Below are 18,323 nucleotides of genomic sequence, written 5' to 3'. Positions count from 1 at the left end.
TTCAAGGACACGCGTCATGAAACTTCCCAGAGGCCTTTTCTTGCAATCCAGATACGTAATTCTACCACTATGTGAATTAAACTTTTTGCTTTGGGCGAAGTGTGTTTTCCAGTTGAAGGTGAACAGGAAATTTCCATTATGCAATTTCTTTCCCAACATCTGCATCTTAAATATAGTTCCCAACCAAGGCAAAAATTACCTCCCTGTGTATAATTTATATATCCTTTGTAATTATCTATGAAGGATCCCACCGAAGTTATAAAGCCTACTTTCTTATATAAGGTAGGTGAACCAAAGGTGATCCTAGTTAAGTTTCTAGAGCAATTTACAAATCTCAAATGAGAATTAAATTTCTGAAATTAAAATAAATAAGTCCTGTAACTCATTAATAAGGTTCACCAAATTAATATTTTGTAACATTGCTTGTAACTTTTGTAAAAAAAAAATTATAATTACAAAACCGTTACTCTCTTTCCAAGGTGGCATTGCTTGTAACTTTTGTAAAAAAAATAATTATAATTACAAAACCGTTACATCTCTTTCCAAGGTGGCATTGCTTGTAATTTTTGTAAAACAAATAATTATAATTACAAAACCGTTACATCTCTTTCCAAGGTGGCCCACGGCTTATAGTTGGCTTAGAAAATGATGCTTGTGCTCTAGTAGTCCATAGATGTGCTCAAGAAAACATATTCATTGATGTATATCCACGTTTCTACATCTGTTACTGTGATAATGCGTGTAATGCCATGCATTATCACAGTAACTACGAATAGCTGACCTCCGTGGACGACTGATCTGCACTGTTCCAGGGGTTCCACAAATAACTTTAAAAAAATGGCTGCTGGCTTGGACGTCCGGAAGGGGGGCAAGGGGAGGGGGGAATTAAAGTCAACCAAAAATTATGTATTTCACACATATAATTTAATTTTAGCCACAATAATATGTGCTAATTTTTGCATGAACACCATAAATTATACAATGTTTTTTTTAGGGAACAACACTATTTTGGGGGGAAAATGTGCCTTGTTTGCCCCCCTTGAAAAAAATATCTTCCTTGCCCTCCCTGGAAACAATCCTGTCGACGTCCATGGCTGCTGGCCGTATTGCTACATTGGTTTAATTGAGTGATTTAGTTTATTTTACTTCGCTTTTCTGCTAACTTGCTACATGATTTTGCAATATACTTAGCCTATTATGTTACGCACCAGTAACTTCAATTATTTTTTGTCTACAAAAATCCAACTCTTTAAAACAAATAGTCACGCTTATGTAATCAGAAATTAGGTTTTGGCGCTACTTAAGGGGGCGTTCGGTTTACCGCTCCCAAAGATGGCGCCTCGGGCAGATGACTTTACTGCCGTGGCTACAGGAAGAAATAATAATAAAAAAGAAACTATTCTCTCAAGGGGTCTCGGGTTAGATCCCTTATTGAGTCACATTGCATAGTGGTTCTGATCAAAATTTAAACTGTAGGCCCACTTCCAATTAGCCCACATGAGCATAAAATTGACTTAAATCAAACATTAAAATTAATCTCGAGCCTGTTTAACTTTGTGATAAAAGACAGACTACATGAATCATATTAGGTACTATAATATATTTGAAAATATGGCACTTTGGAGGCGTGATGGCCCCTATCGCCCTCCCCGTATATCGGTGCCTGTATTAAAGTGACCTCCTCATGTATTTTGGGCCTCCCCGATGGCATTGTGGTAACGTCGTCGCCTTGTAATGAATGGGTCCCTGGTTCGATACCCGGTGGAGGCACATAGTGGTTCGGATCCCACTTTAAACGGTATGTCCAGTCCCAATTAGCCTTACTGTGCATAAAGTGAACTTAAAACACCAACCCAACCAATCATGTATTTGGAACATGCCTCGCCATATTTCTCTCTGTTTTGAAGCATTTCTTCAGGGCAGTTCTGTTAAATAATTGTGAAATTGTCAGCATGCGATAAGTCAATGGTTCGTTACGATAGAGAAATGTTCATTTTTCACAATATATCGTCCAGAAATAATATATTTTTTATAAAATACCTCCTGAGTACGTACACGCGGGACTCGAAATGTACCGGAGCGGACCGGAACGGCGTTCTGGATCGTGAATATCTGGAACCTTCCCGTTCCGTTCAGGTTCGTTTATTTTTTATATCATTCACTACATTTTTGCTTTTGAGTGTGAACTAAATTGTTTACACTTTTCAATAGTATATATATTATATAATTCCTTGTGGTCTCTTTTTACCTTTTATTTGTCGTGTCTTTTGGATTTGATTGTTCTGACAAAGATATCCCCTTACACAAGATCTTTACACAAATTCGGCTTCTCTTGTTATGGTCAGTAATTTCTCTTTGTTGTTCGTTTAGATTGACGTTTTGAAGAATAAATTTTACCCCCACACCCTCTATACGCCTTCATGGCGTGGTGCTATGCACAGGGGAACACTTTACCTTTTACCTTAATCACACGCAAATTAGTAAGAATATGCAAATATCTTTCACTTGGACAAGTTGATTCTGTTATATGTTAATAAGCATGGGCTAGTCTCCATACATTGAATTTTTAAAAATTGCCGGTTGAGTGAGCTGACCATTCACGTTTTCCGTGTGTTTATATTTTAAAGAGGGAAAAAATTCCAGAAGACTCGTGTCGAATGTATTTTATATTATTTGATGTTTATGTATAACTGTAATAAAACGGGTCATTTCACTAGTCGTTAATTTCGTTGCTGTAGTAGTCTGAATTCAACTCTTGATTCAATTAGGATTTCTATATTTCATAAGTGAAAATCCGGGACACTACTGAGCGGTAGCTTGTTAGGGAGCGTGGAGGGGACTGAACCGGATAAAGTTGTATGTATGTGCAACATAATTGTCATTTACATCCCACATCGTGTGGGAACTTTATTTGAAAACTGCGCACTGAACAGATAGGCACCCAAACACTCTTTATAGTAAGCAGGTTACTGTACAATGGAAGAGAATCGTAACTGAAATTCAGCACTGCTAGCAGACGGCAGCGCCATCGTGAAGTCAAAGATGTTTGCAGTACCGTCTGTATCTTGTTAACTCTTGTATTATGGAGAGGGAGTGGTTCAATGTAGAGATAGATTGTTTTGTGAAATGAACATCTTAAAATTACGTCCACGCATTTAAATATTAAAAAAAGTTCAGGATAGTACAGTCTTACTCATTTCTTCTTTCCCACCCAATTCCAGGACATTTGTGCATCCCGAAGAAACTTTTCGGAACACCGGGACAAATTATACCATTCCGAGATTGTCCCTGAAAATTCGGGACGTGTAGTGTCCCTAGGTATAATCTGGATATCAAAATCCACCTTGTCACCACATGAAAGTTCACACATTTATTAAATTAAGTCTATCTACGAACTTCTAACTTCTCTACATAAAATGAGCAGAAAATGCTTTTGAAAAGCTAATCCCAGCTTCTCGTTAAAAAAGAATTACAATGTTAGAATTAGTATTTTCCTCCTTGCAACAAAATTGAAAATAACATCATCGCTGTTATTTTAATATTCGTATGTACACTTAACAGTGCAGGGTCCATTAGTCGAGGATCTCCCGTTGAATTGCGAGGACATTATTTCAACCTCCTTAATGCTGAACACATCCTGTCGGGTGTTGAAGATGAAACTGGCAGTGTAGCCAAGATCACCAATAATTTGTTCATATTTGAGTACAAGAGCTTGTCACAATCTTCTACTGCCTACAATGCAGACCCTGGTCATGTCTTTTCAATTACTGTTTGCCACATTTTTCATTCAGATTTGAAAATGTAAAAAATGTCAACCAGGCCATCCAACATTTTGACACACTGTTCAAAAGGAATGAGGAATAGGCATTTCATATTGAAAAAGTTGTTGTAATTTTTCAATGTGTTGACTGTGTTCACAGAAACTTGGGTTCATTTCTACTACAAAATGGTCCAAGAATGGACAACAGTAAAGTTTCTACTATTAGTGTTTACGATTTCACAAGTCACCCTACTGAGCATTGATACTTTTTCTGCCCATCTTGTTTCAAACAACTTGAGAACGTTACAGTACTTCCCTAGCCATCTTGCACTGCATTTTTTACAACCAAATTACTTTGAGAAGATTGACTGATTTATTTGCATTATTTTACTTCGCCTTTTGTGCCACTTTTGGCTAATTTCCGAAGATCGGGATGAATGATGACATGATGAAATTGATGAATGGACACCCACAAACGCCCATGCCCATGCCGAGTTTCGAACCCGGGACCCACGATGTGCTAACCACGGGGGGCTGCTCCTTTGAGAAGACTCGAGGGGAAAAAATATAACTAATTTGACAGTCTCAATATCGCAGAAATTCCACAGAAATAGCCAGGGTTAAAATATGTGCTAACAGTGTACAAAAAATGCTTTTGGACACTTCTCTGAAATTATCTATTTATCTCACACCCATAATTCTATCACCCATTACATAAGCACCATCATATTCTTCACCAACTATATTTATTTTCTAAATCCACACCCACTTAATCCAGAGAGAGTAGAAGTACTAATAGCTGAAGCTAACCCAGATGCAATCACAATCTCCAATAGGGACAAGTTTCCCATTCTGATCTAGAGTTTTGAAAATGGTTTATCGACTTTCGGGATTATCAAACAGTTGGGAAATTTCAAATTATCAAAACATTAGAACCTGAGGAATACTTAAATCTTGAATGGTAACAACCCTTATCGGGAACTTTTAATGAAATTATAATATTCGCGCTATAAGATCACAAGCAGCTGCTTCGGGCAGAAATTACATGTGGCATTATAGAATTTGTGAAATGTCAGGAGTTTCCTGAATATTTTCCAGAGAAATTCAAAATCTATCATGAAATTACAGACATTTGCTTTGCAGTCCCATCTGGTGTGTGGAATGAACTTTTTCCCATCTGTATCCCGTTCTATATGCTTGTAATTAATGAGAACAAAATAAGTGTGAATAAATTTTTACGAACAAGTCTCTGCGCATAGCGGATAGAACAGGTAATCTGGTAATTTTACAGAACCTAAGGGAGGGGGGGCTTTGGACCCGTTGAACCCCTCCCCCCTTAAATACGCCCATGGCAGGTGCCAAATATTGATGAATTAGGGTCGGCCGGTAAAATGTTTGAGTTTCACTAACGTGTATTCTCTCTCTCCCTCCCCTCCTCATTCTCGAGAATTACTTTGATATTATTATTATTATTATTATTTGAAGTAGGGTTACACTTAAGCTTACAGTATTTTTACACGGATTATCTTACTATAGAAACAGTTTTTTGCCCTTTTTTTCTTTCTAACCTAACCTAACCTAACCTTTTCTCTCTGCTGTTGTACGTCTTATTTATCCTTTTCCAACCCGTTTTCATAATTTGCCTCCGCTTGTATAACACCCCCCCCCCTTTCACACACACATGCGCGGTTGTGGTATAGTTCGTTAGTGTTGTCACTTGTTGTGAAGCCGCTTGGTTATGTTTCCCTTATTTCCCGTAGGTTCCGGGTTCGGATTCCACTTTAAACTGTACGTCCAGTACCGATTAGCCCATCTGTGCATAAGGTGGACTTAAAACACCAAATCAACTCAACTTCGTTTCCTGTGTCAATCGTGATGTAATTCCTTCACTGCGCACTGCGTACTTCGCTTTGAACAGTGGATACATTGTCCTATCCCTTTAAAACACTTTATTATTAGTTGAACGAAGCAGATTACCATAATTATTTTATTTATTTATTTTATTTAACCACGTTTTTCTTCCAGTTTTTGCTAATTGCGAAGATGAGGATGAATTGAGATAGGATGAAATGGATGAAGGGATAATCACGAACGCAAGCTACACTGGCTGAGAGTCCAGACGCCAGAGCCTCGTTAGTCTGCAAAATGCAGTGAAGGGTGTACTACGTGGAAGAGAGGTTGATATTTGGGTGCAAGATTAGATTATATTGTTTAATTCATGCGACAATTATGATGAAACATGGAACAAATCCTTTAAAAATACAAGAGAGACCGAAGGCTACAATAAGTATTCATATGTGTGAGACTATGCCGTCGGGAAGCAACCTAGCAGTAACACTATTTGAAATGTAATTTTGGCGTTTTTTAGATTCGGAAAGCATATTATATCAAAATTATACATTTACAGTTGCGCAAGATTCAATTGTCAGCCTACATTTGCTACTGTCCGTACATCGTATCAATGATGATGACAGAATGTATGGTAAACACCGACAATACCAAAGAAATACTTTTTTTTTTGTTTTCCCCTTAATTAAAATGCATGGTCTTGAATAGCTATACACTTTTAATAATCATATGAGTTTTTAACTGAAAAGAGCACTGCTTCTTCGTTAATGATTAATGAATGATCCTTTTACTTGGCTCACGGGGGTGTTCCAAATTGATACGTGCATATTGACGTATGAGAACCAGAGGAATGTTGACTCCAATTTTTGAAATTTACAGGAGAGAGGAAATGGTTGCGTCCTAATTGCGAACACCGCCTGAATCGTCCTAATTGCGAACACATGAAACTGAGAAATATTTCCACGTCCCAATTGCGAACACATAGAACTGAAAACCTGTTTTTAAAAGCAGGTAAGGGTAAGACACGAGAATTCTGGTCTTTGCCAGCACAAAAGGAAGAGAGACTTTGAATACCAAAACACATTTCTTCTTCTTTTTTATGGATGGAACGTTCAAAAGCTGTGTTACCCAGTTTTCTGATATAATACCATACATGCAGACTTGGGATTTAGAAGCAAATGTTGTACCTCTAGTCTTTGCGTTTCCACCAGACAAGCAAAAAGGCACTTATTTACCATTGTTTCGATTAATCTTGCAGGAAAAACCAGAGTGGAACCCTGAAACGGCAATATTCACTTCGCGGCAGCTGCTATTTCTGCTATAAAAGAGGTTTCGAGCAAGATTAACAATTCACGGTTGTTTTTTCCACATTACACAAAGTCTTCGGAGGAAAGTTCAAGAAATTGACATGACAACATCTTGCAAACAAGATGAAGAAATAAGGAGGAGCATCTGTATGTGTGCGTCTTTATCTTTTCTAAAACTAGTAGATCATGAAGAAAGATGGCTTCATATTTACGAGCAAGCTCCTCGTAATGAAAACCTCGTGAAGTTCTTCGATTATTTTGTGGACCGGTGGCTCAAATACCCCTTACTGCCAAACGATATGTGGAACTGTTTCAACAGGACCCACAGGTCACTGAGTCTCTTTTAAAAAGAGTTAAAATGTCTCAGGAAGTGTGAGAGAAAGTTGTAGGTCACAAGGCAGAAAAATGTGTTCGCAATTAGGACGCGCCCCTTCCAGTATATTCATGTTCAGGCAGGAAGTGTTCGCAATTAGGACTGTTCGCAATTAGGACGACACCGAGGAGGTTATCTATTATCAGGAATATGTCTGACTCTTTAAAGAGAGCCAGTAAATTGAAGATACACGACTCCAATTTATTACTAAGGATTATGTAAATGGAGATACCTCGACCTGACTTCCAATAGAGCTCTGCAGAGGAGATATACAGGGTGTCCCACGAACGGCGCAACTGGGAATCAAGAGTGGCGTTACTTTGTAACCGAAACCTGTACATACATAAGTCATACACCAAATGTTAGCCCTGTCCAAGTAGATATTTTTAAACATAGAAACAACAAACGGGGTGCAGTGTTGTTCATGCAGTGTTGCCAAATGTAAGTGAAAGTGTAAATTTATTTTTCCACAAAGCATGGAAAATTGCATGTCAAACATTCGTACGGAAATTTGGACGTCAATTTCCACCTTGGGTAGGTGGACTATTTCGCCATCTATAGTTCAGAGAAGAGAACCGATCATTTTCGCGTATAGCCAATCCTGAAATGCCTCGTAAAGGCGTACCGGTCCAAATGGGTGTTTTAAAAAAAAATATGAGGTACAGTGGCAACACTGTTGATGTTTGAAGGCAACAAAAGGTGTGTTTAGTGATGGTCTATGACATGGAAATACTGGAAACAGGAAAAAAAGAAAATGAAAATTATGGTGAAAAAAGTGTTACTTACCTACTCCTGGCAACCATGCAATGCGATAAGAGCTCCCACCGAACGAGAACAAAAGAATCAGTTAGTTGTGTACTCAGAACTGTTTGAGCCGTGCATTTCACATTGTTCGTAGGGGAAGATTAGAATTGTTCTGTGAAATAAAGTACTCTTTGGAAGAGAGGGTGTTCATTGTGGAACATTATTTTTGTTCAAAATCGTACGCTAGTGTAAAAACTGTGTTTCGCGAGAAATATCCGAATAACAGTGTTCCAGAAAATTCGACGATATATCGACTTGTTTCCAGATTTCGTGAAACAGTCAGTTAATGACAAACCCTACCACAGACAACCACCAGTTTTGACACAAGGTGTGCTGCAGGATGTGGAGCAGAGAATATCACAATCTCCCAGGAAATCTGTTCGTAAACTTGCTGCACAGTCAGGTGTATCAAAAACAACAACTCACCGAGCGTTAAAACAATTGCACCTACGTGCATATAAGGTACAGGCTGTGCAAGAACTGAAGGAAGCAGACAAAGGTGCACGGGTAAGATACTGCCAGTGGTTTAAAAATTTTATTAGAGACAATGGTGTGAATATTTTGGATAAGGTTTTTTTTCGCGGATGAAGCATGGTTTCACTTAAATGGATATGTCAACAGTCAAAATTCTCGACACTGGTCAAGTAACAATCCCCATTTGTTACATGAACAATCACTTCATCCACGAAAGATCGGTGTGTGTGGTGCGCGATTTCGCGGAGAAAAATAATTCTTTTTCAACACAACAGTTGACGGAATAGTTTATCGTGACCTTATCACACAGTTTATTTCTCTGTTGGAACGTGATGAACGTGATTGTTGGTTTCAACAAGACTCCGCAACATGTCACACGTCTAATGAAACTTTAGACATGTTGGCAGAGTTTTTTGGCGATCACATTATAAGCAAAAACTTATGGCCCAGTCGCTCCCCGGATCTGACGTCTCCAGATTTTTTTTCTGTGGGGTTATTTACAGGTCGATAATGTTAATAGACGATTAATATGTACCAACAGCTTTGGGCCTCTCTGCAGAGCTGATTAAGGGAGCCCTTTATAAACCACGCTTGATATAATGATTCCCTCTAGTTTACAGTGTGCAAGATTCTTACGCACATTATCCAAAATTATAAATGTGAAACACTATCACATTTTCATCATGTTTGATAATAATTTGACCCACTAAGCTGTCCTACATCTTTCACCAGCCGACCTCTATGGTGGGATGGTTACACAACACACTACGAAGCCAAGGGTCCCAGTTTCGAGCCAGGGCATGAGTGTTCTTTGTGAGCAGAGGCGCAACCACTGGCGTACGCTACAGTCCCCTCCGAAATTTTGAAAAATCGACATTTTCAAATAAAAGCACCATAAAACTCTGGAAAAACCAGAGTGGTAAATTCAAGCCCTATAAAATTATCCCCAGTTGACATTTTTGAGAGTGGAAAGTTGTAAATATACGATATATCTTATTGTGTATGCCGCCCACTAGAAAGCAGTCAGGGATGCCAAATTTTGAAAAACATTGGGTTCTTATAAGTTTAAAAAATTTCAAATTCTCACTTCCATGTATTATGACATTAATATGCAACATACTCTCTATTTTAAAAATAATATTTATTGATTTTAATACGAAAATATATAACAATAACAAATATAATAATAATAACACGACAAATTATTAGGTGCGCTATGTTCCCACGGATCCCTATAAGTTTGCGCCACTGAAAGCATCCACCTATACAATTCCAGCACCTCCAGAAAAAAATCCTGCGTACGCCAGTGGGCGCAACAACGAATTTTTGTCTGGAGGGGGCCAGTACCAGGACAAACGTGCAAATAATAATAATTGCAATATAGTGGTGGTAGTGGTAGTAATAATAGTAGCATCAAAGACGTTATTAAAAATCACGCAAGAAGGGGTTAGAAGTCTGTGCTAAAGCATTTGTCATGGAACAAATGAATTGAAAATATTTTTCCAACACGTTCAATTTCACATTAGCTAATACTGGAAAACAACCACACAACTGTATTTTTGAAAGACGCAAAATGCATGATGAACATAATTATATTTGTACATATATTTGTTTACTTTCATGTACAACATATATTTTATTTATGCAACAGGGAACGACGTTAAATAAGAAAATACATAAGTATGCAACATGTTAACGCTAAATTGTGTATGCATTCAAAGTTTCTTTAATATATACATTAATGAGAATACATTAAATACATTACATAATAAAACAAATCATAACAAATCAACATTAAATTAATACAAATTTTGTCTCCTCTTCCTCAAATGAATTATTCGTGCACTTGAGACAAAACTTTTTAGCAGCAACAGTCTGAAGTAGCTACATATTTGATCTTACTTCTCTCTCGGGTAATTTAGAATGCATTACAGAAAACAATCATATTGGGATAGATGCGAGCAAGAAACTTTTTAGATCCAAATTTTTCAAACTGAAAACTTAATAGGGTGCAAAAAATTTCACATTGGCATTTTCTTTAACACATTTTTTATTTCATTTATACCTCCTTGCCCCATAGCTATGGCTCTGTACTTGGACTATAATAATAGCAGAAGTTGCGAGCGAAGCGAGCAAGAAGATTTTACGAAAATTTGAAATCAATGGGGGCAATTTACCCTCGGTGTCCCCTCCTGCAAGTTCCCTTGGCCGTCTGGAAGAAAAAACTAATTCCATCTTGAGTATCCATTTTTACTACTATTCTTAGATTCTGCTAGTCTTGTTTTTTACTTAAATGTTTGGCCCCCCCCCCTAGAATGGACTTCCGTTCAAGGCAAGGGCGCCGACTTTCCAAAATTTCTGCGGGTGCATATCAATGGCGGATAGATCTGTAATTATCAAGTATTGTATACTTTAAACTTACATGCACAATGATTGCAAGAGGCAATGATATTATCAACACGTTACTAAAAGAAAATACCACATTCATACAAATTAAAATGAAAAAATCTTTATAAATGCAAATAATTTTAATTGTATTGCAGAATGAACTATGCAAGGATTTTGTTGTGAACAGAAACTACAAAATGACTAACTTTATGTACCAAATAATAATAATAATAATAATAATAATAATCATGACATGTTAACTTTCAATATAAAACACATTACTTCTTACGTCATTTGCACTTATGAATTTGTTTGCAATTTGGAAATGTCAATATTTTTAGTCATTTCTTTATGAACATGCAAAATTGCCAAATCATTCAATATTATTTGGGTCATTGTTGACCGCAAAATCGTTTTCAATCGTCTAAGTGCTGAAAATGACCGCTCAGAGGTATAAGAAGTAACAGGTATAGTTAAAATCACCCGTACAAACTTCACAAATTCTGTGATCATTTCACGCATGGGTACTGTTTTCTCTACTTGAAATATTTGTAATGTCTGACAAGTTGGCCACTTTTTCTTTGTTCGTTCTGCACACATCTAGAAACATTCCCCTGTCCAATGTTAGCTTGTCTTTATCAAAGTCTGTCCCATCTCAATGTTTTAATTGCTTATTATTTTTTGATAATGGCAAGTGAGAAATATTTATTTTATTTTGTTTTTATCAAACTAAAAATCTTGTGGGTGCGGTGCACCCACAAGATTATTTATGTGGGTGCTCGAGCCCCGGAGCACCCACGTAGTCGGCGCGCATGGTTCAAGGTTGGGGGGACAATGCCCCCTGTGGTTGCGGCACTGTTTGCGAGTTCCTCTTCATCAATTTCACGTCATCACTCATTGTCGCGATTAGCTAGAAGTGGCAGAAAAGCAAAGCTAAGTAACAAAAATTAAATATCCATTCCCCCTCTCTACTGCATGAATCACTATTACCAAATGGTAAGCTTGGGAAACAAAAATATAAGTAGTTCAAACTGCATAGCAACACATCCAAACACATTAGGCACCTTTAATATGAAACTTCTCTCTAGCTACGGGCCTGCGTGGCTTCTCCAAATGCTAAACATGTAACGTATTCAGTATTACTTTTATTGCCGGGAAAGCAATTTAACTTGCAAATTAATAACTTTTTCGCATATTTCTCTTACTTCTAATTATTCGTATAAACCTGGGAGCGCGAGGCCCTTTCAGGTGCGAGGTCCCGGGCTGTCGCACACTTCGACCGCCCTTTGTTCATACAAATGAGGTTTCTCTTGTTCATGGTGCTTTGAAACTCTTGGAAACATTTTCCCACACGAGCAAAATAAGTCATCCATTACCCAAAACGCTAGGTTATAGAAGTTGAAGTTCTTTTGCATACTACATGAAGTAGTGCGAATATGTTATTATTTATTTATTTGTTCTTTAGATATTTTTACATCATGTATAATTTTGTACTACATCGGAATAAGTGCTCTTTGACTAGATAGATATTGAAATACTTGTAGCCGTAGAAGTGTTAAGACTTGATCATAAATCTTATGTTTCAAGTTTTGAATAAGGAATAAAATTAATTATAAATAATAGGTATTATCCGTAACCATATTTTCATACGATTTTCGCTATCTTACTCGGTAAACTAATGTAAATGCAAACAGATAGAAACTTCTTATGGGATGATAATTGTGAGCCATTCTATATAGTATCGACAATAGAGGCAATACAAGGATATATTTTTATTGAAGCATGCGTATTTTTCTAAATACTTATTAAGGACCCACCCAAAAATTCCTCTGCCCAGCCTTCTCGCCGTCCCATAGTGGGTGGTAATTTTCCCCTACCTCTGCATAAAGTGGGTCTGGGAATCACCTAGCTTCTAAATATTCCTGGGGAAAACCTTGGGGGAGAAAGGGTTTTGATTGATTTATTTGGTGTTTTAAGTCCATTTTATGCACTGTAAGGCTAATCGGGACTGAGCCTACAGTTTAAAGTGGGATCCGAACCACTATGTGCCTCCACCGGGTATCGAACCCGGCAACCCTTGATTACAAGGTGACGACGCTAGAACTGCGCCATCGGGAAGGCCCGGGAGGGAAAGGGGGCGTGGTGCGTAGTGCTGATCATATCACTAATCACACACAGTATGGCCAATCTGTGGTATGGCCATGATCGAGAATGTGTGGTGCCCTTCCAAGTTTCTCCACAACCCCCTTTGTGTTTTCATTGCATAGAAGATAATTTACTGTTGTTGTTGGTGGCGGTGTTTTTTTGTTGTTGGTTTATATTTGTTTTAATCTCTACAATTCGGTATCGTAACCTGTTTAACTCAAAACGTTCAAGGTTATGTCGGCGTCAAGGTAATAGGCGTGCGTCATTCTTGTTACATTGCATAACCATGAAAATCTCGACTAGCAGAAGAAAATTGCAGAAAACAAAACACTAACGTGAAATAAATGCGAATCAGTATGACTAGCAAATTCACCTTATCGCTTTTAGTTGTTGAAGCTTCCGACAAATTTTACTACACTTTTATGTTCGCCTTTTATGATGGGTGAACATCCTGTCGTTTTGTTAAGACAAGGCAAATTGAAAGGTAAAATATGTGAGGCAACAAAAGGACGTTTTTATGCCTATCAGGGAATCCCTTACGCGAAACCACCTGTTGGAGAGCTCAGGTTCCGGGTAAGTAACCTGCACCGAAATACGCAGTACTTTTAACTGAACAACATATAAACAATGTATATTACAGGGAAAGTACTGACCAAGTTTAAATCACATGTTCTTTTTTTTTTTGTAACGGGAATGTTAATGGATCATTACATACAATGGTAACAGTTTCATAGATCGGAGACACATTAAAATCGGATATTTTGTGTTTCGCATGATTCGAACTTACCACTTGTGTATTGCGGAACATAGTTCAAGGTGACATTATGCTTTTTACACGAAAAAAACAACGATTTTTTACATAGAGTAATTTCTTTGACTCCTTTTTTCGCTTCCATGACACAGAATATGGCGGGCAAATCTTGACTACCGTAGTGGGCATGCAGTGTAGTAGCCCCACGAACCATTTCCGATAAGGTTAGGTTACGTTAGGCAATCATAGTAAAAAAAAAAAGGGGGTGGGTTGACAGGGGCTTACGTCATCAAACGTACCCAGCATCCGGTTGTCGAAGGGCAAGCAAATGAAAGCAATGGCAATTGTGCAGCGGTAAGATATTTCTCTTGAAAAATACATGATTTCCCGATTAAATATATTGAAAATACCTCGACGAACGTTGTAAACCTTGGAGAAACTCATTTCCATAATAGTTTTTCTTGTATGTACGCATTGCTTGCATTGTAGAAATAAATGTCTGATGAAAGGAGCGTGTGTTCTCCTGAAACGTCACAAAGAAAAACTGTTATCTTATGCTTGTAATAACCATAAAATACAGGAAAATAATTTGTTTCCATAAGTAGTTTCTTGTGTAAAATTGAACAAATGTGTCTCCGATGTATGAAACTGTTGCCCAAACTAGCAGCCTGTAATCAGTGATTGAAAGTTACAAGTAACGTTACTTTTTTCGAGAAACTACAACTAACCCCTTTTTTTGTATGTAACAAAAGTAAATTTGGTACTAGTTTACTATCCTTCGGACACATTTATTTATTTTTACAGAAGAAACTACTTACCGTAATAAGTTCCTGTAGCATTGTCGAACATCGGGAAAGTGTTTTGTGTGATGTGGGAATGTTTCATAGCTGAAATTCATGTTGTTCGTTGAAAATTAATTCTCCGACGGAGAATAGCTAGCCCCACGAACCATTGGCGCGTGGATAGGTTAGTTCTGTTAGGTTAGGAAACATAGTTAAAATTTGGTGTCGTGTTAGTATCAGGATCTAGAAATTGCAGAAGAAACTACTTACCGTAATAAGTTCCTGTAGCATTGTCGAACATCGGGAAAGTGTTTTGTGTGATGTGGGAATGTTTCATAGCTGAAATTCATGTTGTTCGTTGAAAATTAATTCTCCGACGGAGAATAGCTAGCCCCACGAACCATTGGCGCGTGGATAGGTTAGTTCTGTTAGGTTAGGAAACATAGTTAAAATTTGGTGTCGTGTTAGTATCAGGATCTAGAAATTGGAAATAATTGCGAACCATTGGCGCTAGCCCCACGAACCATTGGCACGTGGTTAGGTTAGTTCTGTTAGGTTAGGAAACATAGTTCAAATTTCATCAAAACAACGTTGATACACCTTCAGGAATGTTCCGCGAAGCAGATACGTGAGTACGAATGTCAAAAGTTGACGAAACGAAAAAATTAGAGGTGTCCGAAGGATAGTAAATTTTTACCGTAAATTTACGTTTACAGTTAGTTTTCTGCATATTCAACAATAATAAACATAATGATGATTTGCTAAGAACATTGAAAGAGAACGTTAATCTTTCTCTGTAGGGTCTACTTTGAATGTTCTACCTGTCTACTTTCTTTTTAACAGTATGTAACAATTATTTTATTGTTAGTCTATTGCTACATAATATGTTGTTATTACAGCCACCGCAACCACCTGATCCTTGGGAAGGAGTGAGAGATGCGCAGACTGACGGGTCATCTTGCTCACAGATAAATTTCATTACGAGGCAGTATGAAGGAGACGAAGATTGTTTATTTCTCAATGTGTATACTACCCAGGTATGTTGTTGTTACTTTATGTAACTGTTGGTATGTTGATGCACATAAAAGGTATAATATTTGTTTTCTGGGTTGCTGGGCAAGTCTCTCATGAACTGTTATCCTTTGTATGTACAAAATATCTTGTTTTTATAACATATTATTTGATGTTGTATCATAAAAGGACAAGAATAGTGGAAAAGAGGATGTTGCACAATAATCTATATTACTGAGCACTGGCTGTCCAAAGATGATATTACTTACCTTCAAATTCCAAATTTCCACCTAGCTAGTTTCTCATCAAGGTCTCTAATAAAACGAGGGGGAACAGGCATATTTACAAAAAGTGATATAATTGCCAAACAAATTGTCCCCAAAACTCTGAGACCTATAGAAAAACATTTTGAAGTTAGTGTTGTACGTCTTGCACAATATAATTTAATAGTAGTATGTTGCTACAGAACACCTGATGCAGACTATACAATATTCATAAAAAATCTGTCAGTATTGTTAGATGAATTAAAAAGTTATACATGTGAAATTGTGGTATGTGGGGACCTAAACATTGATTTTCTAAAAAATACAGGACGAAAACTGCACTTTGAAGCCACAATAAACACTTTTGGCCTAAAGCAAATTGTAACTACACCCACGTGCATAACGAAAGAGACACGCTCTCTCATAGACCACATGTTAATAAGTGTACACTCAAAAAGAGTTTCAATGTGAAAACATATCAGTCCACTTCTCCGACCATGAAGCACAATTTTTATGTCTCACATGTAAAAGAGAAGCTACTGAATATCATAGAAAGCCACTAAAAATGCAGAAATGTAAATATGATGAAGTTTCTATACTCATGTTTATTGGAAAACTAAACAGCGAAAATTGGGAAGAAATTTATAACTTACCTTCCACAAACGAAAAATTTAATCTCTTTCTGAACAAAATTATCTTGTTACACAATGAATGTTTTCCACCTAAACAAGTAAACATATCCACCGAGTGTAAACCATGGGTCACAAACGGAATCAGAATCTCAAGTAGAAAACTAAAAATGCTCCATTCTGAAAGTAAGGTGAATCCCAATCCATCTTTTCTGAAATATTACAAGAGGTATAAGCAAATATATAAAAATGTACTCCACCTATCAAAAATTAATCATAATGACCATAAAATCAATAATTCAAACAATGAATGTAAAACAATGTGGGAAATTATAAGAAATGCATCAACAAAACACCAATCTTTACGTAATAATATGGTGATATGCATTAATGGAAAAGAAGTCCAACATCCCCCTAATGTTGCGAATGCTTTCAATGAGTATTTTGTAAATGCAGTTCCAAATAGAAGGAATGGGTTTATGGCTGCTCCAGAATAATGTTCTACACACATAACAGTGAATGACAAATCCCTGTTCATTTCCCCCATTACTGAACAGGAATTAAAGATAATCTTCAGGCGTATAAAAAACAAACGATCTTCCGGCATTGATGAAATACCAGACTTCCTAATTAAGAAATGTTATAGTTATATGTCAACCATTACTACATATAATAAACAATTCCATTGAACAGGGTATTTTCCCAGACAGGCTAAAGATAGCTGTTGTTAAACTATTACTGAAGAAAAATGACCCAAAGGATTTATCAAATTACACGCCCATTTCGCAACTCGCAGTCTTCTCAAAAATTATTGAACATGCAATAATGATGAGAGTAGAAAATTTCTGTAGTAAACACTCAATCTTAAGTTTGTCGCAGCATGGTTTTAGGTCCGAACGAAGCACGAAAACAGCATTAGCAGACTTAGTAGAATGTGTCACACAATCGCTGAATAATTGTAATCACATGGTATGAGTCTTTTGTGACCTATCAAAAGCTTTCGATTCTGTAAATCACGGGATATTGCTGTGGAAACTTCAAAAACTTGGTATTCGTGGACTACCACAAAAGTGGTTTCAATCTTACCTTACCAATAGAAAGCAAATTGTAGAAATCGCTCACACCACAGCAAAAGGATACGTAACACATCAACACTCCACCATGAAAAGTGTAACATGTGGGGTGCCTCAGGGAAGTATTCTTGGCCCTCTTTTGTTTCTTATGTACATAAATGATTTACCAAATGTTATACCTGAGGCAAATGCAATATTATATGCTGATGATACAATTAGTATAGTAACAGACACTTCCAAAGATGCTCTACAATCTAAGGCTAATAACGTATTAAACAAATTAGATGACTGGTTTTTAAATAATAATCTACTCCTCAACAGCAAAAAAACAAATTACATTACATTTTCTACAATCCAAACAAGAAAGCAAATAAGCCTCAATCTAATATCTGGGAATACACAACTAGAGCCTAAAAAAAATTCAAAATTTCTGGGTATCATTCTGGATGAACACCTTAGCTATACAGAACACATAAACACGCTACAATCAAAATTAAGTAGTGTGTGCTATGCCCTTCGAGAAATGGTAGACATCTCAAGCACCCAAACTGTAAAGTGCCTTTATATGGCAAACTTTGATGCTTTACTAAGATACGGTATTATGGTTTGGGGTAACAAGGGCCACTCCAATGTCCTTTTTATGCTTCAAAAAAGAGCTATAAGAATCATAGCTGGAGTAAAGAAAACTTATTCATGTAGAACTCTTTTCCGTAAA

At 37.1% G+C, this 18,323-nt stretch overlaps 1 protein-coding gene across 1 annotated transcript in view; it reads left to right on the top strand.

Annotated features, from left to right (window-relative positions):
* The first annotated feature begins 13,441 nt into the window (after positions 1-13,441).
* Positions 13,442-18,323, top strand: part of LOC146000153 (uncharacterized) — a 72,318-nt gene continuing 67,436 nt past the window's right edge. The window contains exons 1-2 of the mRNA XM_083137494.1: positions 13,442-13,672; positions 15,532-15,669. Coding sequence (XP_082993620.1) covers positions 13,535-13,672; positions 15,532-15,669 — 276 coding nt within the window. The 5' untranslated portion in view covers positions 13,442-13,534. The remainder of the gene's footprint in view (positions 13,673-15,531; positions 15,670-18,323) is intronic.

This window comes from Lepisma saccharinum, chromosome 16 (genome assembly GCF_977018435.1).
Source record: "Lepisma saccharinum chromosome 16, izLepSacc3.1, whole genome shotgun sequence".
NCBI lineage: Eukaryota > Metazoa > Arthropoda > Insecta > Zygentoma > Lepismatidae > Lepisma > Lepisma saccharinum.
The sequence above is the reverse complement of the archived record's forward strand: the minus strand, read 5'-3'. Positions and strand labels throughout refer to the sequence as shown.